Source organism: Hemitrygon akajei, chromosome 5, assembly GCF_048418815.1.
Source record: "Hemitrygon akajei chromosome 5, sHemAka1.3, whole genome shotgun sequence".
NCBI lineage: Eukaryota > Metazoa > Chordata > Chondrichthyes > Myliobatiformes > Dasyatidae > Hemitrygon > Hemitrygon akajei.
The window spans coordinates 154,572,971-154,597,938 of NC_133128.1; the positions used below are offsets into that span (position 1 = coordinate 154,572,971).

At 37.0% G+C, this 24,968-nt stretch overlaps 1 protein-coding gene across 1 annotated transcript in view; it reads left to right on the top strand.

Moving 5' to 3' along the window:
• The window catches only part of gtf3c3 (general transcription factor IIIC, polypeptide 3), a 46,935-nt gene that overhangs the window by 21,589 nt on the left and 378 nt on the right, over positions 1–24,968 (top strand). Inside the window, exons 10-17 of the mRNA XM_073046944.1 lie at positions 2,228–2,399; positions 5,811–6,013; positions 7,970–8,071; positions 9,615–9,750; positions 12,635–12,860; positions 17,563–17,753; positions 19,894–20,018; positions 21,508–21,660. Coding sequence (XP_072903045.1) covers positions 2,228–2,399; positions 5,811–6,013; positions 7,970–8,071; positions 9,615–9,750; positions 12,635–12,860; positions 17,563–17,753; positions 19,894–20,018; positions 21,508–21,660 — 1,308 coding nt within the window. The remainder of the gene's footprint in view (positions 1–2,227; positions 2,400–5,810; positions 6,014–7,969; positions 8,072–9,614; positions 9,751–12,634; positions 12,861–17,562; positions 17,754–19,893; positions 20,019–21,507; positions 21,661–24,968) is intronic.

The following is a 24,968-nucleotide window of genomic DNA, read 5'->3' on the forward strand; positions in this document are numbered from 1 at the left end:
TTTGCCTACCGGCACAACAGGTCCACAGCAAATGCCATTTCATTGGCTTTTCACTCAACCCTAGAACATTTGGACAGCAAAGGTGCATATATCAGGATGTTCTTTATTGACTACAGCTCAGCATTCAATACTGTCATCCCCTCAAAACTGATCAATAAACTTCTAGACGTTGGCCTCAGTATTTCCTTGTGCAATTCGATCCTCTATTTCCTCACTGCAGACCCTAGTTGGTTCAGATTGGCGACAACATCGCCTCCACAATCTCCATCAGCACAGGTGTATAACAAGGCCGTGTGCTTAGCTCCCTGCTCTACTTGCTTTACACTTATGACTGTGCGGCAAAGCATAGCTCCAATGCCTTATTTAAATTTGCTGACGACACCACTATTGTTGGCCGAAGCAAGAATGCTGATGAATCAGCATCTAGGAGGGAGATTGAAAATTTGGCTGAGTGTTGCCACGACAACAACAACCTCTTAGTCAATGTCAGAAAGACCAAAGAGCTGATTATTGACTTGAGGAGGAGGACACTGGAGGTCCATGAGCCACTCCTCATTGGTGGAGAGGATCAGCAACTTTAAATTCCTAGGTGTTACCATTTCAGAGGAATTGTCCTGGCCCAGCAAATAAATGCAATTATGAAGAAAGCACGCATTGCCTCTGCTTCCTTTGGAGTTTGTGAAGATTCAGCATGACATCTATAATGTTAACTAACTTCTGTAGATGTGTGGTGGTAAGTATATTGACTGGTTGCATCACAGCCTGTTATGGAAGCTCCAATGCCCTTAAACGGAAAAGCCTACCTAAAGTAGTCGATGTGGTCCAGTCTAACACGGGTAAAGCCCTTCCTGCCATTGAGCACATCTACATGGAGAGCTGTCACAGGAAAGCAGCATCAATCATCAAGGGGTCTCACCACCCAGTTCATGCTCTCTTGGTGCTGCTGTCATCAGGAAGCAGGAGCCTCAGGACTCACATCACCAGGTTCAGGAACAGTTATACCCCTCAACCATCAGGCTTCTGAATCAGAAGGGGTAACTTCACTCAACTTTACTTGCCCATCACTGAACTGTTACCACAACCTATGAACTCATGTTCAGGGACTCTTCACCTCATGTTCTTGAAATTTATTGCTTATTTATTTAATTATTATTATTAGTTCTTTTTTCTCTTTCTTTTTGTATTTGCATAGTTTGTTGCTTTTTTGCACCTCTTGGTACCGTCTTTCGTTGATTCTGTTATGGTTATTGGGTTTATTGAGTATGCCCTCAAGAAAGTGAATCTAAAGGTTGTATATGGTGTCATATATGTACTCTGATTAATAAAATAACTTTGAACTTTAAATAAGTGGAAGGCTTGTGCTATACTTTGAACAATTTACCTGCTGTGGATTCAATCAGATGAGTAGATGTGACATAAGCTGACTTCAGTTTTGATTCTTTAAGCAAATAGTAGAATTTTGTTCTGCCTGTTTAAGCGGGGTGAAAGGTAAGCTTCTAGCTCCCCCACCCACTTCTTTTTGTGTGCGGCTTTTATTAAATATCAGGAAAATTAAATTTTCCTCAGTAAGCATGTTTTAATGAATGTGACTCTATTTTCTGGCTGTTTAAAGATGACACCAGTTTTAAATCATTTGCTATTATTATTATGTATAAATATGGTTATCTCCTTTATAGATATATGGTGCTAATATTTTAAATAGATAATACATGTTCTTTATAGAAGGTATTCACAGATTTGATTGAAAGCTTAAGTATTAGATTTTTAATTAATTCACCTTACTGAAAATAGAATGTTTCGTGCTTTATTTGAAGTTCCAGAATACAGAGAAACAATACTGTGGATACAGGAAATCTGAAGTAAAAAAGGAAATGGAGAATGAGTGAAGTCCATCAATGAAAGCTCATCAACACAAGTTATTAACCCTGTTTCTTTCTCCATGATGTTACCTAATCTGCTGATTATTTCCAATGTCTTCTGTTTTTTTCCCCTCAGACTAGCCCTTGTTTTAATCTGTAGTTGAGATTAATTTGAAATCCCTTTCAAGATCAACCTTATTATTACAAGCATGCAGTGTGCTTTAAATTTTATAATGATGCAGTCTATTTTACAATTCAGTGAGGGCAGAATTTCATTGAAGCTTCTTTTGAAGAGTGAGGAAAATAATTGCAAAAGCTGAATAGTGTAGCTCCTCTTAATTGCCATGTTGGATTCTTATTATCTGCAGCTTTTAATGACTCACTTAATGGAACAGAATCCTGAAGACATGGGAGACCTCTATTTAGATGTAGCCGAAGCTTTCCTAGAGATTGGCGAGTATAACTCGGCATTGCCCCTTTTGAGTGCCCTTGTTTGTTCAGAACGATACAACCTTGCAGTGGTCTGGCTCCGTCATGCAGGTAATTAAATTTAGATCCTGGAAGTCTTGTTACTCAAAGCAAATCGTATGTTGACATTTATTGAAAGAATCAAAAATGGTGAAACAAGCATGTGCAGCACTTGCAGGGAATGAAGACATGCTGCTGGCGACAGAATAAGATTCACCTAGTTTCAAGTTAAAGAGAATTGTTAATTTGGTTTTACTTATATTGACAGCTTGCTTTAGACAGCAACTTGATTAAAACAAATATGATTGTAGCTATGAATATAGGTTGGATAAATTAGGGTTGTTTTCTTGGAGCAGATGAGACTGAGGTGTATAAAATTTTGATGACTTTGAGTAAAATGAATTTCATTAAGTGAGAAGTCAAACATTAGGGTGGAGTGATTTACAATAATTGGTAGAATGGGGATGACAAAGCATTCTTTTCTGCACAGAGGGTGTTAGAAGTCTGGAACACACTGCCTCATCATAACTTGGCCATTACTGGAGGATTAGTTTTGTTTTTACTAGTTGGAAAGCATTAACCAAATTAAAATTGCATTGCTGTCATGGTGGAATTTGATGCCTGGTCTTTTGATTAGTATCCCAGGCACTTGGATTACTAGTAAACTAAGTAAAATGTCACAGAACCATCATTCCCTATTGTCAGTTCTATACAGTGTAGGTAATACAAGTTCTTGTGATGCTTATATTATGAGATTTGATAAAAGACAGCTGTTTGAAGAGGAAAAGTATAGAAAGAAGCACAAGAGGAAGCCAGAGAAATGGGACACAAGGTGGTAGAGTTGGACAGCCTCCTCCTCATGAATCTTATATAATTGAGCGCTCCTTTTGAGTTCTGGCACTTTGGCTTTTGGAGGGGGTTAAACGTGACTTGGTCAGTTGATTATTCGTAGTAACTGGTTCATGGAACTGGTGGTAGAAATCTGTGCTAAAGTGTTATCATTTCACCTTATACTTTCATGCACATATTTCTCTCAGAACTGCATAGCAAGAACAAAGGTAACCAGAGAAAGTTATTATGCAGCCGTGGGAAATAGGAAAACTTGAATGCAATTTTAAAATCTGTCTAAAAATAGTCATTACAATAATGAAATTTATGTATGTGTTTAACTTCTTCAAAATATTATCTATAATTTATAATATCTATTATTACAAAACTAGAAAAAAATTAAAAATTCCATTATTAGATTATTATTGGATGATTTTTATTTTCATTGCTATTATTCATTATTAGATATTCAATATTAATTATTATTTCTTTTTAGAAAATTAGAGAATTTGCTTTGCCAAATGAGAGCCTGTTTGCATCCTTGAGTTGTGAACACAATGAAGAAAGTGGCAGGTGTAATAAAAGCACTTGAATACAGATCAAACAGTGTATCTGTACTTCTCAGTCTGTCTCACAGCCCTTCCCTTACTTTTCTTTCCTGTCTCACCCAAAGTTGGAAAATTTTATCAGTTGTCACTCCCAATTTCCAACTTTGTTTCAACCATATTTGTTCATCTATGACTTTTGGCTTACATTCCTCAACTTATCACCATGTCAAGATTCAAGGTTGTTTAATGTCATTTCCAGTACTGTATACATTTGTAAAGGAGAACAAAATAATCATTACTTTGGAACTGATGCAGCTCAAAAGAAAGTACAGTAAGATAAAGAGCACAATAATAATATATCCATAGATTGTATGTCCATAAAGTGACACAAGGAGTGTCTGTACATAAGGTGACTGTCAGGAAATGATAAAGTAGTGGTGGTTGGAGTTGTGCTGTGGTGGGTTAATGGATGGAGGTGTTGATCACCCTTACTACTGAGGAAAAGTAACTTATTTTAGTCTGCTTGTCTGACATGGATGCTATATAGCCTCCACCCTGATGGCAATGGGTCTACAGTCCATGAGCAGGGTGGATGTGATTCTTTATGATGTTATTTGCCCTTTTCTGGCACCTTTCTGTTTATATGTCCTTGATGGCCGGAAGGCTGGTGCTGATGATAGATTGAGCAGTTTTAACCCATTTTAAAGCCTTCCTGTTCACCACAGTGCAATTTCTGTATCAGGCAGTGATGCTGCTTGTTAGGATGCTCTGTACTCAGCATCTGTAGAATAACGTGACTATAGATGTGTATTGTCCAGTACTCTTCAGCCTCCTCAGAAATTAGAGGCATTGGTGAGCTTTCCTGATTGTGTATAATGCATTCTGAGACCATGAGAGGTTGTGCAAGATGTGCCCTCAGGAGTTTGAAACTTCTCGCAGTTTCCACTGCTGCGCTGCCGATGTAAAGAGTTGTGCGAGTTCTTCGGAAGTCAACAACCATCTCCTTTGTCTTATGATATTGAGGAAGAGGTTATTTTACTGGCACTAGGCCTCGAGCTCCTCCACCACCTGTCTGTAGGCTGACTCATTGTTGTTGATGAGCCGCACCACTGTCATGTCATTGGCGAAGTTGGCAATGTGATTACTCGAGTGTTTGGCTATGCAGTTATGTGTGAGCAGAGTGTACAGCAGTGGGCTCAGCACACAGCCCTGGGTTGCATCCTTGTTGAGAATGATGCGAATGAGCGGTTCTGCATCCTGACTATCAAAGGTCTGTTGATTTGTAGTCCAACACCCATTGCACAGAAGGGTACTTAGATTGAGGAGTATGAGTTTGTTCATCAAGGTCTGTGGGACAATGGTGTTGAATGCTGAACTGATATCCAGAAACGGCATTCTGTAAGTGTCCTTGTTTTCTAGGTATGTGAAGGCAATGAAGGCATTGTTGTAGAGTGGTTCTGTTGGTGAGCATATTGGTGAGTGTCCAGTGTGGCAGGAATGGAGTATTTGATATGTGCCGTTACAAGCTGTTCAAAGCACTTCATGATGATTAGTGTCAGTGCCACCTGGCAGTAGTATTTAGTTCTGAAGGTGTACCGTTCTTTGGTACAGGATGATAGTAGCTGATTTGAAGTATGTGGGTGCAGTAGCCTAGATGAACGATGTGTTGATGTGTTTCTAGGAGTAGATAGGATATCAGCCAGTATTTGCCATTAGCTCATAAACTTTTACTGCACTTCCTCTTTACCCATTCTCTCATTCTCTTCATTCTACCTTTGCACGTGTTGACCTTTCAAGCCAAGATAATATCTTGGTTTCTCCTTCAAGGTAGCTGATGGGGCTCTCATCTACATCCATTCTGTTTTCCACATTGTATTCTCTCCCCTTGCCTTCCCATCACCCTTGTCATCACCCTTTTCCCCAACCATCTTTTATTTTCAACAAATTGGCCTTACCTCCAATGTGATCCTAGCACCAAATATTTATTTCCTTCTGGAATATATGTATTACGATAATGATTGTGGAGAGACATTGGGAGGTCAGGAAAGAATAAACTTTCAGAAAATATATATTATGCTCAATTCTAATTTTCGTCTCTCAATGTTAGAGTGCTTGAAAGCATTGGGACACATGGAGCTGGCAGCAGAGAGCTATGCCAAAGTGGTGGCAATGGCACCTTTGCACCTGGACGCACGTATTTCTCTCTCAACCTTACAACAACAACTAGGGCGGCCAGAGAAAGCTCTTGAGGCACTGGAATCAATGCATGATGCTGAAACGTTAACACATGATGCGAATGCAGCTCAGCAGGTACAAAATACAGCAGCAGTTAATTATAGTGACAGAGCATGTGTTTCACTGTATTGTGAAAACCAAAAAAAAGTTTTTTGCAAACCATTGCAAAATACAGGTGTCTCCCCCCCCTTACAAATGTTCACTTTATGCCGCTTTGCTTTTACAAAAGACCTACATTAGTAACCTGTTTTCGTATTTTATGAATGTGAAAATACAGAGGATTTTCGTTTTACGAAAAATTTTCCCATATAAATTAATGGTTCTACCTTTGTAAAGGGGGAGGGACGCCTGTAATAATTTACTAGCTACATGTTGGATTCATTGAAATTACAAATTAGTTATCATTGTAGAAATTTGGTTGGTAGTGGAACTGGATTTTAGCCTGGCTTTTACAGATATCTTCTCATGCACATGTTACATATGAAATTTACCACATTAAATGGGCCTTACATAATTAAGCATAAAAGAAAATTTGGCATTCCTTTCCTCAGCCTATTATAAGTACCTCTGTAAAGGTTTGGACAGTTGGATGGTGACTTAAACGCTGGCAGTTCCAGCGATGTCAACATCCTGAAAAATTAATTTTAGAAGTGGAGTGTTATTCGAGCTATGAATACTACATCTAGAGTCATCTAGTCTGCCTGATAAAATGTGTACCTGAACTGTTAAGACTTCTTTGGTGGGGTTAATTAATTAATTATGACCTGTGACCAAAGTGAAAAGAAGTCTGGGAAGTAAGGAAAGTCTTGTGAAAATGATAGCTCTTGTGTAAGAGTTGCCAATTTATAGATCTCATATACTTTCAATTTTAGTATATCTGGTTTAGCTAATTCAAGACATTTGTGAGTACAAGTGATAATGTGCATGGATTTATTGGTTATTAAATAAGTTGCATCTAGTATAAAACTATAACCCAAAGTTGAGAGTCACAGTCCTTCTACACCTTGGAGGCTAATATCCTGAATCACTGCACCACAATCCCTTTTCCCCTTGCTGTGTCCTGATGACTGTAGATTTTGTTCCTCTGGGCCACACTTGCTTTCTCTCTCTAGACACCATGTGTGTATGTTCTTTTCCTCTTCAATCTTACAGGGTAAATAACAGCCTCCTGAACTGTTATACCCTGAAATTTAAGTGGAATCCTTGAAAAATGATCTTTCTGGTTACCATGTTACTGTTGAGTTGGTATTTTGGGACAAGGTTGACGGCAGTTATTCTTGCCTTGCTGCAACTTGCTTCTAATAAGCTTCCCTCGGGAGGCAGTCTACTGGACTAATGAGGAGCTGATCGATCCACAGTGCCTCCATTCTAGAACCAAGGCCATCCCAACCTCAGTAGCCAAGCTGCAGTGCTCAGGTGATTCTTGTGTTTGCAAACATTCAGAGGCTGAGATCCAAGACATTGTTGACTCTTAGGTTGCAGAATATTCAAGGTTAATCTGCACAGTTGGAAGAATTCAAAGGAAAAATATTAAGAGTTTAGGGCTATCATGTTCCTGTAAGGATAAAAGCCAAGGGTAATAAGTACACAGATGTCAAGGGTTATCTAGGATGGGTAAAGGAAAATAAAGAAGCACATAGCATGTAGAGATAACTCAAGAAGGGGAAATAGTCAAGGCTACAAGAAGTGCAGGGAGATGCTTAAAAATGAAATCAAACTTAACTTTATACCATGATAGTTTTCTGAGTTATTATATACCTCAGCTTTACCCGCCTTCAAACTCAAGAAAAATATCAAACTGCCTGCAGAATTGTTGGGAATGAAATAGTGCTTCTCACAAAAGCAGAAACAAATTCTGTAGAGTTTCTCATTATTAGTACAATTAATGGAATGTAATAAAAATGTCAGTCTGCCATTTGTTGACAGTTTTCTCAAGAAGAAATTGAGCAACTTGTCTTTTAAAAAATTTGTTTTAGTGGATTTAATCATCATATTTCCTAACACATAAATAATCACTTGTCTGACATTCAGGAATTGAAGCTGTTACTTCACCGTTCAACCTTACTGTATTCCCAAAAAAAGTTACCTGATTATGTGGATGCTTTACTTGCCATGTTAGCAATGCTTTTAAAGGTGAGTTGTAATTTAGATCTTGTTTCATGATTTCCCAGTAAAAGAATTATTGCTAACTAAAAGAAAATTGATATACAATTGAAGTACCAAGTATAACAGCCTGTTTAACATTACACCTGTTCAATCTTAATGAATTCCTTTCCTGCCTACAGCAATTCATAAGATCATATTGGAAAGCATTGCAAAGACTAGACTTTTGAAAGTGAATAGAAAATGAGCAAATTTTGTGCCAGTGATGTTGTACCTGAAAACTGAATTTAATGTTGTATTTGTGTTTTCATGTATTCCAATGTAAGCAGTTTGTCTCACTTTAGAAGCTTAATTTTAGCACTTTCCATATGTTTGCTGAGGTTTTCTAAACATCAAATTTAAAAAGGAGTTAATCAGTACAGAATAGAATTATTGCATGTGGGTGAATTAGAAGAATTTGGGAAGCAACAGGAATACCACAGTGGGCCTCTGAACACTAAAGTCAGAGAAAGGAAAGGTAGAAATTCTGTACTTGATCACAATTCAATAATACTGGAAATATACTTGTGTAATATTTGCTGAAATTAAGGTGGAGCTTTACTCCAGTTTTACCCTTAGTTGTACTTGCTATGAAGGCTAGCACATGAATATTGATAGGTTTGCATGAGAGAGCACCAGCAGAACAATAAATATTAAAACATCAAAAAAGAAAAGCAGCAAAATTGGCAGATAAGGAATTCTGGCAAAGCAGAAATGGGTTCCAGCAAGAAGATCCCTTTAACACAGCATGTATTTTCTATTTAAGATAATAGAGAAGAACAGGAGACCTGCATCTTAACCTTGAGTTGGCTGCGGGGTAAAAATAGAATGGTCTAGGTTAATTTAATCGTTCAAGTTCAAATTCTTTTTTTCACATTTTATTTAATTGCAAACTATAAGATGAAATTGTAAATCAGCAAATATTAAAGGACTAGTTGTTCAAGATGTGAGAATTGTTAAAATTTGACATTTTCTTGATGCATATTCACAACAGTATTTTGAGATGGGTATACAGTAAACTTCCATTAATTCAACATCTTCAGTATTCCATATAAAATTTCTATCGTTTTTAGTGTAAATCCAGACTGCGGTTTTTCTGGACTGCTGGATTTAACTCCTATTAATACCCCATCACACTAGATTGATAATATAGTAATACAAATGTTGTCTGACAAGATAAAGGAATGAAATTAATGTGTAGCCTTCAGTTAACATAATTGCTCAAGATATTGTGTTGATGTGAACAATGACTTCCAGAAAGTGAAGCATATAAAAATGCCTCTGAATGCTTTTCCCCTTTCTAATCAACATTTAATGTTTCACCATGAGAAAGAACACCTAAATCTGATAGAATTTAAAAGCTGTCAGTTTGTACCATGTTTATTTTATGCTATTGGCAACATGATTCTGTCTTGAAGGAAGCTTTGTTGGGATATAATTAAACTAATTCCATTTGTGGTTGAGCAGTTATTTAGTTACCTTTGGTTACTGAGCAATTTTTTTAAGGTGCATTTGATATTGAATTTGTCTGTAGGTGGCAATGAGCAGGGCTCAAGTTTCTTTAGTTTCAAAATCCAAAAATGGGGAAAAACATCTGCATCTTGCCAAGGACTCAAGAGATAAAGTTAGTGACATTGATGATCAGGAAGCTGCATATTTGGATGTGAAAGGTAAGGAATTCATGTAATCATGTGAAGCTTTAACTAAAATTTACAGGTTGAATACCCCTTATCTGAAATTCCAATTTTTTTTTTGAGGACTGACGTGATGTCAGAGATTGAAAATTCCACATGACGCTGGGAAGATTCCCATGCAATTCACATCATAGACAGTTCTGAAAAGTGACCTCACATACATAATGAACAGAAGTTAATGAAAAATAGAAAAACACTGCATGAAGTGACAAATGAAGATCTCAATTATGTTATGAAAGAGTGGATTTGTCTGCTTAATGGTATGCTGATAGTGAAACAAGCAAAGATCTATCACAACAAACTAAAAATAGAAGGTAAATGTGAATATTCAGCAGGCTGGTTGCAGAAACTTTAGAAAAGGCATGGCAAAAATTTTTAAAGATTTTTAAAATTCTAAAGATAAAGTGTCTGCTGATCACAAAGCAACAGAAAAGTTCATTGATGAGTTTGTGAAGATTGTTGCTGATGAACATCTTACACTGGAATAAGTCTGCAATGCTGATTGGTTTTATACCTTGAATAAAACATAAAAAAGTAAAATACCAATACTGTAATCTTTCAGTTAAAGTACAACATCATAGGTAAAGACTGAAAGCCTGCTATTTGTTGTTGTTCAGCAGGTGATTGAAGTATTCCACCGATGCTTCTGTGCTGCTTTTGTTTCCCTGCACACATTTTATTTTATTATATTAATAGAATGTAATAATTTTTACTTTTAAGTCCATATGTGTGATGAACAAGTGTAAGACAAAGACTGCTTACGGTAACACATAAATTCAGAGTTGGAAATGATGGCAATTCCAAGCTATCTCATTATATATTCCAAAATACAAAATCAAAAATACTTTTGGCCCCGTGCATTTGGGATAAGGGGTCCTCAACCTGTACTAAAATCTAATCATTGCCGACAAATGAACCTGGTACATTATGTTTAAACACTGAACTGATGTAATTAATTATATGCATTGCTTAGTTGTTGCTGCAAACTTAGCAAATGCCCAATTATATGTGTTTGTCCATCCCACTTGATTATAATTTTTAGTGTATTGTTCATTTTCTTGGCATTTTGAAACAATGCAAAGTAATTTCATTGCTATTTTGTATTCTGTAGATTTTAATCGCATCTGCTCTTGACTTATTAAAAGATTTAAAAGTTGTAAATTGGGAGCTGTTGCAGAATCCTACATGTACAGCCACACACAGAGACTAAAATGAAACAACTATTTGATTGTTTATGGCAACCACTGTCCTGCTCTGTATGACAGAATCGTTTAAGATATTACTTGACCTCTTGAGAAGTCATCCTCATTCAGATCATTTATCTAATTGATTTCTCTTGGCAAATGTTTAACTTTTAATGATAGCAGTAAAAACAAAATTTATAGGTATTTCACTCAATGATACATTATAACAAAAACATTATTGACATTCCTGATACCATGAAAATTTCAAAGATTGCTGGTAACTTAAGAATATAGTAATGTAGGGAGAATAAGATCGTGGCTGATCTGTAACTTAACCCCATGTACCTGCCTTTGATCAATATTCCTTGATATCTTCGGTTAACAAAAGTCATTTATAGGTTTAGACTAAACAATCATCTTTGTAGAGAATGCAATACCATCACTTTTATGTAGGTGTGTTTCCCACCTTCAGTCCAAAAAGGTCTGACTTCGGTTTTGCTCTATTCACCAAAGACCAGAGGTAATTCTTCCTAATACTTTGTCAGTTTCCCTTCATATATTGACATTTTAAATCCAGTAACCTCTTAACTTCCTCAAATCTAGGGAATATTATTGTAGTTGAGGTCAAGGTATCATTCTGATATATCTGAATTGGACTTCTTTCAAAGCTAACGTTTCTCCTCGAACCACACCCAGACTGCTGACATCTGGTATTGATCCAGGGCTTTGTATGTTGTAGGAAAATTACTGTCATCTAATTTGTATTCTAATCCAAAAGGACAACATGCTGATACCTTAATTAATTTCTTACCTGAAAATTACAGTTTGATAATGAGTGATTATGAACTGTTAATTTTCTTTGGACCTCTGAAGTTTATAACCTTTTGATATTTAGAGAATCCTCCATTCTAATGTTGGGTCCAAAATGGAAGACCTCTTATTTGACAACATTGGAATCTATTTGCTACAGTTTTCCCCCTCATTTATTTAATATATTAACACCAATTTGTAATTTAATGCTTCCATCTGCACTGATTACAGTGCCATTTATTTTCATGTCATTAGCAAATTTGAATATATACTTTTCTAGCCCAAAATATTTATACAAATAAATATTATTAGCTCCTGCTTAAACACATGTCCTGGAACTGCTTTCAGTGCTACTTCCCACCAAATAAGACAGAAACAAAATTTGCTTTTGTATTTCTCGTATTGCTTTCAAAGTACTTTGTCTTGTTTTCAAATGTCTCTGCAACGTATATGCTTGTTCTCTATAGCTGAAGATATGCAGGAAGCAAAATCTTTGTTGTCCAGTGTCATCTTGCAGCTGACTATAGTGCATGCAGAGAAGAAATGGCAGATAGATAAAAAAGGAGCAGGCTGATAGTTCAGGAGATCTCTGAGGGTGTGTTGCTTTCTAACTAGTATTCAGTTCTAAGTACTGAAAGGGTAGTCTGTTGAGAGTGCACCACCAGCCAAGTTCAGAACAATGTGGTGACTCAACCATATAGGGAGAAGATCAGAAAAAACTCGTATAGATTCTGGATCACCAAAGTGATTCTTAGATGGTGTGATGTTGCCAGAGTAAAGAATAGTACTGTACTGACCTGTAAGCCATCTTTTTATCAATTCATGAAAGCAGTGACTGAAGTACTTTTGTTTCCTTTTCATTACAGGAAAGACTAGTGTTCTGAATAAAGATGACTGGTGGAATTTATTGTTAAAAGCCATTTACACCTTGTGTGACCTCAAACGTTTCAAAGAAGCTGAACTCTTGGTTGATTCTTCCTTAGAATATTATTCATTTTATGATGATAGGCAGAAACGGAAAGAGTTGGAATACTTTGGCCTGTCAGCTGCTGTTCTGGACAATAACTTCAGGAAAGCATACAATTATATCAGGTATTACGGATCTGTCCACTCTTAGGTACAAAAACTAGTTTATTATAATGTAGAGAAATGCACATTTTTTACAATAAAATTGTTCATCATTGTGAATTTCAAAATAATCACTGTATTTTCAATGTTGTAGTACAAGGTAATATTGGAGCTGCCAGATAAAAAAAAACTATTATTTAATTATAATCTTTCATAGTCAGGACATATCGAAAAGAAGTATTTTTGAATTGTAGTCACTGTTGTCATGAAAGAAATGTAGAACTGATTTGTACACATGAAGTCCTAAAAATTGTAATGTACCAGGGCCTCTATTTTATTGTCAGACATTGAGGGATAGATATTGGTTAATTGTTGTCTTCCTTGTGCTAGGGTTCAAGATGTCACAGAGTGACTGCAAAAAAACTTCTGCAGGAGGAGGGTAAACAAGTTGCTTCCTTGCAGTGTTGTGGAGAGCATGTTTTGGAAGGTGACCACTTACAAGAGGGTGCTTACAGAGGGGAAATGTGTGACTGTTGCATAGACAAAAATGAGCAGGCAGATATTTCAGACAACCTCTGAGGGCATTTTACTTTCTAACCAGATTTCAGTTCTGAGTACCGATTGGATAGTCTGTGGGGAGTGCACCATGAGCCAAGATCAGAGCAATGTGGTGACCACTGTACATGGGAAAGATTACAGGAAGCCTCTGTAGCTGCAGAAGTGATTACTAGATGGTAGGTTGTTGACCTTGCGCCAGAGCTAAGGATGTCATCATGCAGCCAAGGAGTATTCTGGAGTCAGGATAAACAGGCAGAAGTGTGAACAGTATGAGTACCAATGAAGGTGGTTGAAAAGGGATAAGGTTTTATTGCAAGATTTTAAGGAGTTAATGAAATTAAGAATTAGGACCCCAAAGGTTTTGCAACTGAAGTACATTTGCAATACATATTAATAAAATCTATAAATTACAATAAGTATATGTAACAAAAATTAAATTAAATAAGTAGTGCAAAAAGAAAAGGGGAAAAATACTGAGGATAATAATTGGATAAATCCTGGATTTACTGTCCATTCAGAAATCTGATAGCTGAGGGGAAGAAGCTGTTCCTGAAACATTGAGTGTGTGTCGTCCTTGATGGCAGCAATGAGAAGAGGGCACGTCCTGGGTGAAGAGGGTCTTTAATGATGGATGCCACCTTTTTGAGGCATCACCTTTTGAAAGCATCTTGGCTGCTAGTAGGCTGCTGCCTGTGATGGAGCAAACTAAGTTTACAACTTTCTGCAGCTTTTTCCAATCCTGTGCAGTGGCCCCTCCATAACAGATGGTATGATGGTATGTGATGTAACCGTTAGAATGCTCTCCATGGCACATTGGTAGAAATTTGCGAATGTCTTTGGTGACATGCCAATTCTCCTCAAACTCCTAATAAAATATACCCGCTGTCATGCCTTCTTTGAAATTGGGCCCGGGAGAGATGCTCAGAGATGTTGATACCCAGGAACTTGAAATTGTTCACCCTTTTTACTTCTGATCCCTCAATGAGGACGGGGTTGTGGTCCCTCGACTTCCCCTTCCTGAAGTCCACAATCAATTCCTTGGTCTCACTGTCATTGAGTGCAAGATTTTTGCTGTGGCACCACTCAACTAGCTGATCTGTCTCTCTCCTGTATGCCTTCTTGTCACCATCTGAAATTCTGCCAGCAGTAGTTGTATTGTCAATAAATTTTATAGGGGCATTTGAGCTGTGCCTAGCCACAGAATCATGGATGTAGAGAGTGGAGCAGTGGGCTAACCACACATCCTTGATCTGTGCCTGCGTTGATTGTCAGTGAGGAGGAGACATTATTTCCGATCTGGAGAGACTGTGGTCTCCGACTGAAGAAGTTAAGGATCCAGTTGCAGATGGAGGTCTAAATGGACACTGACGCTAGTTATAAACTGTTCGAAAACAACCTTCTATCCCAATTAAGTGCTATGGTGTCCCAAATGAATGAAGGGAATCCCAGCTATTTTCTCGATTAGTTTTTGTTCTTTAACAGTTGTCCCAACTAAGCCGCTGACCTGATTAACTGATGGCCCAATTAACGTAAATCTATCGTACTTGTGTTGATTTTTTGAAGTGGGTCTTGCCTCCTGAATTAGAGGGTTTTGGATTCTGAAGTACTATCTATTATGGTAGAAACCAAAATGGACTTTTGGTTTCCATTTAGGGAGTTTTATGAGTGTTAGGAAGTACAAAGGTTTGTATATGGCTATATCCAATTTTGCCCTTTTTCTTCCCATTCTTCGTCTCGGGCTTTGCATGTTCTGACGATTGAAGGAGGCTGAAACTTGATTATAGTGATAGCTGTGTGGAATGAGCTTCCTGTAGAAGTAGTAGAGGCCAGTTCAGTTGTGTCATTTAAGGTAAAATTGGATAGGTATATGGACAGGAAAGGAGTGGAGGGTTATGGGCTGAGTGCGGGTAGGTGGGACTAGGTGAGATTAAGAGTTCGGCACGGACTAGGAGGGCCGGAATGGCCTGTTTCCGTGCTGTGATTGTTATATGGTTATATGCTCCTCAGACAGGATGAAGAGGTCAATACTCCCCAATGCCATTAGGCTTTACAATTCAACCGCCAGGACTTAAGAACTTTTTAAAAGCTATTATTAATGCTTTTTGAGATAGTGATTTAGATGTATATCATATTTTTTACTGAGTTAAGTATTGTATGTTATTAGTTTTGCTAAAACAAGTGTATGGGACATTGGAAAAAAAGTTGAATTTCCCCATGGGGATGAATAAAGTATCTATCTATCTAAAGAAAGTATTACAATTAATCAAAGCTGTAGAATAAGTTATATCCACTAGAGGGCTAACGTGCACAGCTTCCATTGGAGAGGCTTCAATGGATAGTGCAGTGTGCAAACTTTTTTTTACAGTCAGACATGGAAATCCAAGACTTACTGATTGTTCTTTTGCACTGGATGTGCCAGGATGCTGTGTTGAGTGACTGCCAATGCAGTGGAGGGGCAGAGCTCAATCCTGTTGATATTCCCAGCATTCAAACTGGAAAATTTGGTTGCTGATGCAAGTCTTGGTTAGAAGTAGTTCAGGGTTGTGGTCCAATTGATTTCTGTGGTGCTTTGGGAAAGAAAGTGGTCATTTATTAAAAATGATTTAATTTTTGTTTTAATGCTTTAAATTAATTTAAACAGTATATGTTTTACTTATTAAAACATTTAAATCGGTTAAGAAAAATGTTATAATTATTGATTTCATTTTTATTTGTTTCTGAATGCCTGATGGCTTGGCAATCCTGATTGGGGTTTTTCTGTCTGTAAAAGCTTTTGGAGGATTTGGGTATGGGATTTCAGTGATGAAACCACAAACCAGTGATGTCGCTGCTGTAGTCTTGTACATTTAGGCCCAGTAGGTAGGCCCTCCTTCTGTGAACTAGATAAATTCAGCTATTGATTGGTCACAGCTTCATTTTAGGTCGGCCTGCACTGGCTGTGTCTAGCCTATTGTTTTTGTAGTCTGCAGTGGGCTGATTTCTGTGCATTTTAGTTTCTTTTTCATGTAAATTTTTAAATTATTTGGTATTGGATTCAATGAACAAATTGTGTTGAAAAAAACCACGAAAAGCTCAAATGTGTGTACATAAATTTTGCCTTGAGCCGAATGCTAATATTTCAGTTGTTTTTTATTTTGTTAGTAATAATTTGGACACAAATAATAACAGGGTTTTCAATTACCAAAACTTTATATTACACTAACACTACCATGTTTGCCTTTTGGCCAAATTGTGCATTCTGACCAATGTGTTTATAGTGGTGGAGAACACTTTTTTTCAAATGATTCTGCTTTACAGTGTACAACTACTGTTTCTTTTTATTACAATTCACTTCAGTTCGTAGTGTAGCAATCTGGAGCATCTGCATTCATTGTAATAATTATGAAAATCAATTGAAAAGTTTTCCATGGCTTTTATTCCTTGTTTTATTAACTTATAATGTAGTTGCTGTAAGTAAAAGCCTGTCCTCAGTACAAACAGCTATTTGAGTGCCAGATAATGTGTCATTTGTTTCATCTAAACATTGTACGATTCATGAACTAATAGTACAACTCAACTATTATGATCTAGGGGAAAGAATAACTGAAATAATTGTTCTTTTGTATGGTGTAAGCTTGATAGTCAGTGGTTATTTTGTTTGAGAGACGCAATAATGAATGCTGTTGCTAACTTTATAATTTAGATGTGACTTTGGTGTGATAACTTTGGTCAAAACTGAAATGTAAACGTGAATGGAGCCAGATCTGGCCTTGAACCTTACAGAGTTATTTTCAGTGATTTCAAATAACTGTTCAAATGTTTAAGGAGCTAAAATTCCTGATTTCACCAATGACCAAATTCTGCTTTTCCTTTAGAGCATGTTGATTTTTAAAGAGAGCAACCTAAATAGTTTGTAAGGAACATTAACTCTTCTGATAGTTCTGTTTCATAAGTGGTGATGTTGCCAATTATCAGTGTTTGGTGACTTCATAAAGCATTACATTTGAAGTTTTTGTAACAATCCTCATTAATATCATTCTGTTTGAGTTTATACTTTGCCTTAATTTACTTGCTTCATTGTCCTGGCTTTGTTTGCCATAAAATTGCTGATTTAAGATGATTTAAAGATAAATATTATGTATATGATGTTCCAGAAGAATTGTCAAGATATTTGTCCCTAAACATTTAGGGTCATGGTGATGGAAAATGTGAATAGACCTCAGCTATGGAATATCTTTAACCAAGTTACCATGCATTCTCAAGACCTGAGACACCATCGTTTTTGTCTGCGCTTGATGCTGAAACACCCAGACAATCATGCCCTTTGTGTGCTTAATGGACATAATGCTTTTGTTGCTGGAAGCTTCAAGCATGCTTTAGGTAAGAATGAGTGATCATGTTATAATATGTAATGCCAATGTTATTTGCTGGTTGTAAGTATAATCTGTTCTCTATCTCTCAGTTCTAATGAAGAGTCTCAGACCAGAAATGTTAACTGTTTCTTTTCCACAGATGCTGAGTTTCTCCAGAATTTTATTTTTTTATTTAATTTCTGACTAGGCAAATGTCATTTTAGCTGCGTGTCAGATAACAATTTAGATCTTTAGTTTTATTCCTTGAAGCTCTAGGCCATTACTGAAATGAAATTCCTAACCTGAAAAACAACTCTTGTCTGCTTCAGATACAGAGAGATCAACCAGACATATCTTCCTGCTCTGCATTTTCCAACTTTACATTTTTTGTTTAGCCTCTTTTGTATATATTCTAGCCCTCTAGCTGCTTCTATTAACTCATTGACCAGATAACCTTGTTTATAGTTTATTCCACGGTCATTCCAGTTTTATTCCGTCAGAACACTCTCTTTGCAGTTTATCAAGCTTCTTTTGCCTCCTTCCTAGTTCTGACAAAAGGCTCTTTGACCTGAAACATTAACACTGTTTCTTTTCACATAGATGTGGTCTGATCTCATGAGTGCACCTATCTGTGAATAGTATGTCAATGGATAATGAACACTTGTCACTTTATGACTATCTGATATATATCTACGTATCTCTACCTCACATTCTGTGCTAATCTGAGCATTTTTCGATCCAAGCCCTCCTTTTTGAAGCACAACAGGGAAGATCAATGGGTCAGGGAGCTTCAGTGGGGAATGTAACACAATGAATGATTCAGAATTCTGATAGTCCAGAAAGAAACACAGTTAAAGGAATTTGAGGGGAAGGATTTTTACAGAGAGAGGGTTTTTTGGAGGAGGTTGTGGAATCAATTACACTATCTATGAATGTAATGTCATCCACTTTATTCCCTATCCCTAAATTTTTCTGACACATAATCATATAATCCATATAATATCCATTCAGACTGACTTACAATATGCAGTAAATGAAATAAATTGTCATTATATTGGTATTAAATGTTTTCAAAAAACTTTCAAGGACCAGAGAATTGTTGCAGTAAAAATAGATTGGAGATTTAACTGAAGTGTATAGTTATCACTGGCATAAACATGGTAAAGCAGAAGTATCTACAGTGTAACTCTGACAATTCAGTATCCGATTGTTAAGATATCTATTCACAAATGTCCCAATTCCCACATTCCTTTAAACTGTCCTGGTGCTGTTACCCATGCTTTTTTTTTATAAATTCACTGAGATTCCATTCTCACTCCCCCTAAACTCAAAGGTGTCCTATTTCCTGTGCTCCTTTTAAACTTGGTTTCCCATACTCTGTTTAAATTTGCTAGGACCCTGTTTCCCTTGCTTTAAAATCTCTGAAGACCTGTTTCCTTTAAATGCTCTGGCACCCCCTTGCTCCCTTTAAACTCACCAAGCCCAGTTTCTCATTCTCTGAACTCACTGGGGTCTCATTTCCCATGTTCCCTTTTAAATTCAACAAGTCCCCATTTTCACACTCCTTTTAAATTCACTGGGTATTTCTTCCCACATTTCCTTTGTACTTTCCAAGTTCTGATTCCTACAGTCCTTTTAAATTCACTGAGCTTTTTCCCATATTCCCATTAAACATACTGACTTCACTGGGAAAAATCTAAAAGTAACACTTAACATTTAAAATGCTGTGTGTTAGAAGTGTTCTGGAATATTATTTGGGGATAAAATCCAGTAATCTGGAAAATTGGTTAATCTGAGACCATGAAGGCTCCTGAGTGTATCGGATTATCAGAGTGCTACTCTATTTTAAGGAGACCATAGTTTTTTTTAATTGGTGGAAGGATTAAAGGAGAGATATCAAAAAAGATTTTTTCACTCAGAGATTGTGATAATCTGGAAAACACTGTCTGAAAGAATGCAAAAGCAATTTTCTACACAATATTTTGGACAGTATTTGGATATATACTTGTAGACCTCTAAACTGTAAGTGTGTGATCTTAGTACTAGAAGGTGAAATTAGATAGCATTCTTGACCAGTACAGACAACATGATTGGGGTGGTCTCCTATATCACCACATTTGTAGGATTCTAATATTTTACAAAATCTTGTCTCTTATTTTAAATTGCAGGTCAGTATGTTCAGGCATTTAGAATTCGACCCGATGAACCCCTGCACAGTCTCTGTGTGGGCCTTACTTTTATCCATATGGCATCTCAGAAGTTTGTTTTGAAACGGCATCCTCTTTTGGTGCAGGTTTGTCAATTTCACTGAATCCAAGTTTCAAGTTAGGGTATTTCCTTTGGTGAACATCCATTTACGAATTATTTTGGTTCAACATTTTTCAGTTAGGATATGCACTTGTACAATGCAGTGGAAATAAACTGTTTGTTAAAGTTTCTGAGAATGCTTTTTCCCATATGGGAGTTATTAATACTGTTCAGCAAATTTCTGTTTAATAACGACAGAAGATTTAAAATATAGTGAAAAGGTCATTTTTGGTATTAATTTGTAGAGCAAGATGTTTCACATCGGCATTGATTATATCAGTGCCAAACTGATTTTTGATATAATGAACTATGACCCACTGCATTTTACATCTGGTTTTTGTTATGTCTGTATTCAAAAGAAGAATCCATGAAGAAAGTTATTTTTGAGTTAAACTGGGGAAGCAGCAATATTTAAATAAGGAAGCAAAAATATGGGGAGTTGAGGGCAGGATTATTGAATTTTCCATTTTTTGAGTCATAGACTTGAAAGGCACTGATCTTGGTAATGTTTGCTGACTCTCTGGTTGCCCTGCTGCGGCAGTCACAAGTTCAATAACCTGCATAGTCTAGTGCCTTGTTGATATTAGATATTAGATAGGCTTTGATATTAGACCATGAGATATAGGAGCTGAATTAGGCTATTTGGCCCATCAAATCCCAATCTCCTGTCTTTCTTTCACCCCACCCCACCGTATACCTTACTGCCCAGACCAATCAAGAATCTGTCAATCTCTGCCTTAAATATACATACAGACCTGGCCTCTACAGCTGCCTATGGCAACAAATTCCACAAATTCTCCACTCTCTGGCTAAAGAAATTCCTCCTCATCTCTTCCATGTTCAGAAACATTTAAAAACTATTAAAATGCATACATTTGAAATAATTAAAACAAATTAAAAAGTAACTTCAAAAAAAAGAAGCAAAAACACCTATTAAAACATTAAGCCAAACCAAACATTTGAGAAGTCATAGGAGAATGTGCTAGAGTTCTGTGAAGTTTCTAAATACTTCTACAGAGTTCAAAAAAAGGAAGCAATCTAGGTCTTCCCAGACAATTGATCCTAGAAAAAGAGGTGGTTGTGGGAAAAGTTGAATGTTGGTATGTAACCAGCATACAAAGGTTGCTTCGGAACAGGTATTTTGCTAAAGCTTTCAATGGTGCTGAAGCTCCTGCTGTGGGAAGAGACTCCTGCTGAAGAAGGTCAAGGCAGTTGAAAACAATTCTAATTGTTGATTTGCAAAGGGTATGAGGTGAGATACACAGAATACGAGCAATGAGAATTGCAAAGTAAGGAAGAATATTAAGGCAAGGCTTAGGTTGGGATGGACCATGGGTGATTGAAGAGAAGACTTTAACTTGTTGGGTAGGTTATCAAATATAAAATAAATCTGGAACCAGGACAGATTTACAATTAAAGTAGTCCTGTAGCTGCCACTGTTGGTGTTTTTCATTATATCTGTATTTTTCTTATAGGGATTTTCCTTTCTTACACGATACTTGGAACTCCGAGGACCTTGCCAAGAAGTGTACTATAACATAGGACGTGCATTACACCAACTGGGGCTTGTGCATTTTGCTATTCATTATTATGAAAAAGCACTGGAGCTCCCTCCTCTTAAGTTAGAGGTATGTAAAATGGTAGAAATTTTAACAGCTGACAATACTCTCTTAGGGCAGATGATCTAGCTTACAAAGAAGGCCATTATGTCATCTTGGTATAAAGAATAACTTCTACCTATAATAGAGTGTCTCTTGCTGGCTGGCTTTTTCTTTAATTTATTCCAGTGGTTGTAGCTTTCATTTCATCACTCAGTTGTTATTTTTAAAGAAAATATTTGGTGTTCCCACATGGCTCAGAATATGAAGTCAGTACATGAATTCTTTAGCCTGTGAACAGGCATAGTCTACTGTGAGCCAAGCTACCTACTGACTGAATCCTGCATACTCCTAATTGGTATCTATGTTTGGTCAATGGAAGCATATTTATATAAAATTGGCAAATTTTTTTATTGACTCACAGCGTGGAATTGGCCCTTCGAGCCATGACACCCAGTAACCGCTGACTTAACCCTAGCCTAATCATGGGACAAATTACAATGACCAATTAACCTACCAATCGGTACGTCTTTGGACTGTGGGAGGAAACCCACATGGTCACGGGGAGAATGTACAAATTCCTTGCAGGCTACTGCGGGAATTGAACTTGGGTTGTTGGAACTGTAAAGCATTGTGTTAACCACTACAATACCGTGGTTTGGGGCACTGTTGTGTGAACATTTGACTTAAAGCTGAGGCTGGTCTTTGGGGAAAAAAATAACAAGAATTAAAAATTGTGGGAGTTGTTTTCCAGACAGGAGCCTAATTTATTTTTAAACCACATGAATCATTCCCATAATTTTATCATTTTCTTTTGATGCTTATCTGTGCTATGTAAAAGAAATTTTGAAAAAAAACAAAAATATTTAAAGTTTCTCAAAGTATTTCAGCACAAGCTATTTTTAACAAAGGGTTTTGGGAATAAATGTACTAAATATGCTGATGGATTGGGCTTTAAAGATGTTTCCTCAAAGAAAACAAACAAAAGCTGCCTTTAGCAATGGTGAACGTCTCATACCACTAACTTGAGCACTTAGAGACAATCTAGTTTAAATTCTAATCTTTGGTTGTGAATAAAGGAAGATGAATCCAAACTGCAGTCATTGCAGAGGGAGCACATTCCTTGCTGACACAGAGAAGCTATTGTCATTGTACACCCCAGTGTTTAAAGTGCTATTACAGTGAATTCCTTCTGCCTTAAGGCACAATGTCTGTGATCTCTACCAAAAATCGTTTCAGAGAGAATGCAGGGAGCAACATCAGCCATTGTATGTCCTTTTTTGACTTCATACTTAAGAGGGACTAAGACGTATTCTTCTCAAGTTTTGTTCCCATCCCAGGAAATTGAGATGTAAAAGGTCTACTATGACCTTCACCTAATGCAGACTGACAAAAGAAAGGCTGTGCTGTCACCTCAAAAGTTACCGGTAGCTCAATATTTCTTGCTAAATTGTTGCATCCCAGCTCCAACAAGGTTCTAGTGAAATGCACCTCATACACAGGACTAATGAGAATTCTTCACTGTATGTCACCTCCCCTGTAGTACCAGCATCACCTCAACTTTCCTTAAAAAGCTGCACTATGATGCAGATGATGTTGATGCTAGCTCCAAGTCATTATCGGCTCATTCACTGAGCATGCGAGACTTCATACTTGTCATTCCTAAAACATAGGTCCAGCATCATAAGTCTGTGACAAAACCCAGGTCCACATATTTCAGGAGCTCACCTTTCATTGAAGGCAAATGTCAATGAAGAAATACACCATTGCCTTTAGTGTGCTAGTACAGTGATTAAATAGGTGAGGAAATGAAAACCTCACACCTGGCACAAAGCTCATGACTAAGTGATCTGCAGCAAATCATGGGCTCGCTACAGCAGTCATCTCTAAGACCCAGAGAGATACTGCTGATACTGTTTTTGTAGGATGAGCTAAATTCATTAACTGGATAAAGAACCCATATCAACAACATCTCCCAACCTACCTCATCTCTGAGGCCTCAGTCGCACTCGGTCAGTTCTAATGGCCAAGTCGCATCATTCACAAGTCCAAGCGGCGTTCAACTCTGATCTTCATCAGAAAGTCTCCGCATATCTTATTGTAATAAGAGATTTCTATGTGAGCAAAGGAAGAGGGAAAATAAAATTTTTGGAAAGAACCTGACTTCCTCACTGTCGTAATGGACAGAGCTGTTGACCCCATCTTTAAATGGCATTGATAACCCTGAGCCTTTCATTGGAAGCATGAATAGTGAAAGGAGAGCACGAACTCCCAAACTGCCTTCCCACCCATCTACCACCCTAAACACAAGCTGTAGGCCTCATTATGCACCTCAGACCCTCAAAATTGGAGTATAAGCAAGCTGCCCTAGCTATTGAAGAGACTGACGGAGATAACTTCAAATAGACTTATCCAGACTGATTTTTAAATAGCAAGCTATGAGGCAATCTTTCCTTGGATTTAAAGTATTGATTTGTAATTCAAAAGTATTTTCTTCTGAATCAGGCAGAATGACCCACTGACGTGAGATGCATTTGCAACATCATTACTTATCACATGCAAATAACCTAAATTTGAATTAAATAAATTCAGCCATAACTTTGCTCTGTATGTTTTCTTGCTGTATGTGTAATTATTTATTTGTATCTTGATCTCTGTTCAAAACAGAAGAATGTAAAAATAGGACCAGGAATAGGTTATATAACCCTTTAAGCATTCTCCTCCATTCAATTAGATCAATTCTGATTTGATCTTTGCCCTTTCTTGTTTTACTCAATAAACCTGGATTCCCTTTTATTTCAAATATCTTTCTACTGGCCTTGAATATAACCTACAGAAAGGATTAGGTTATCAACAAAAGTATGAACTGAAATATTAAGTCATGACCCAGTGAAGTCAGTATAAATTACACACATTGAGTGCAAGATTGCCTAGAAATGACAGCAGTATTGAACTGAGGTATTTGAAATGATAGATTTCACCTCACTGATCAGACTTTAGACTAAACCTTTGTAATTTTACACCTTTTATTTAGTTGATTGGGTTTGAATGCTCTTTTATTGTAGATTAAAACATCCAGAGCAACGAGCAATCTTTTCTGAAAAGGAAATAAAGAAGCAGGATAATAGACTGTCAAATTCTGTTGGTCAGCCAATAAATAAATAAAATTCTATTTCTCTCTGCATTTAGATTAGAGTAGATGTAGCTATTCTAACTTCATACTGTTAAATCAATTGCTTGACGGAGTGACAGAGTAACAAGTAAGAACAAATGGAATTCTGTCCTTTACCAGGCCATTTCATGTTGGAGCCACTACAATGTGCAATTATGTAACAATT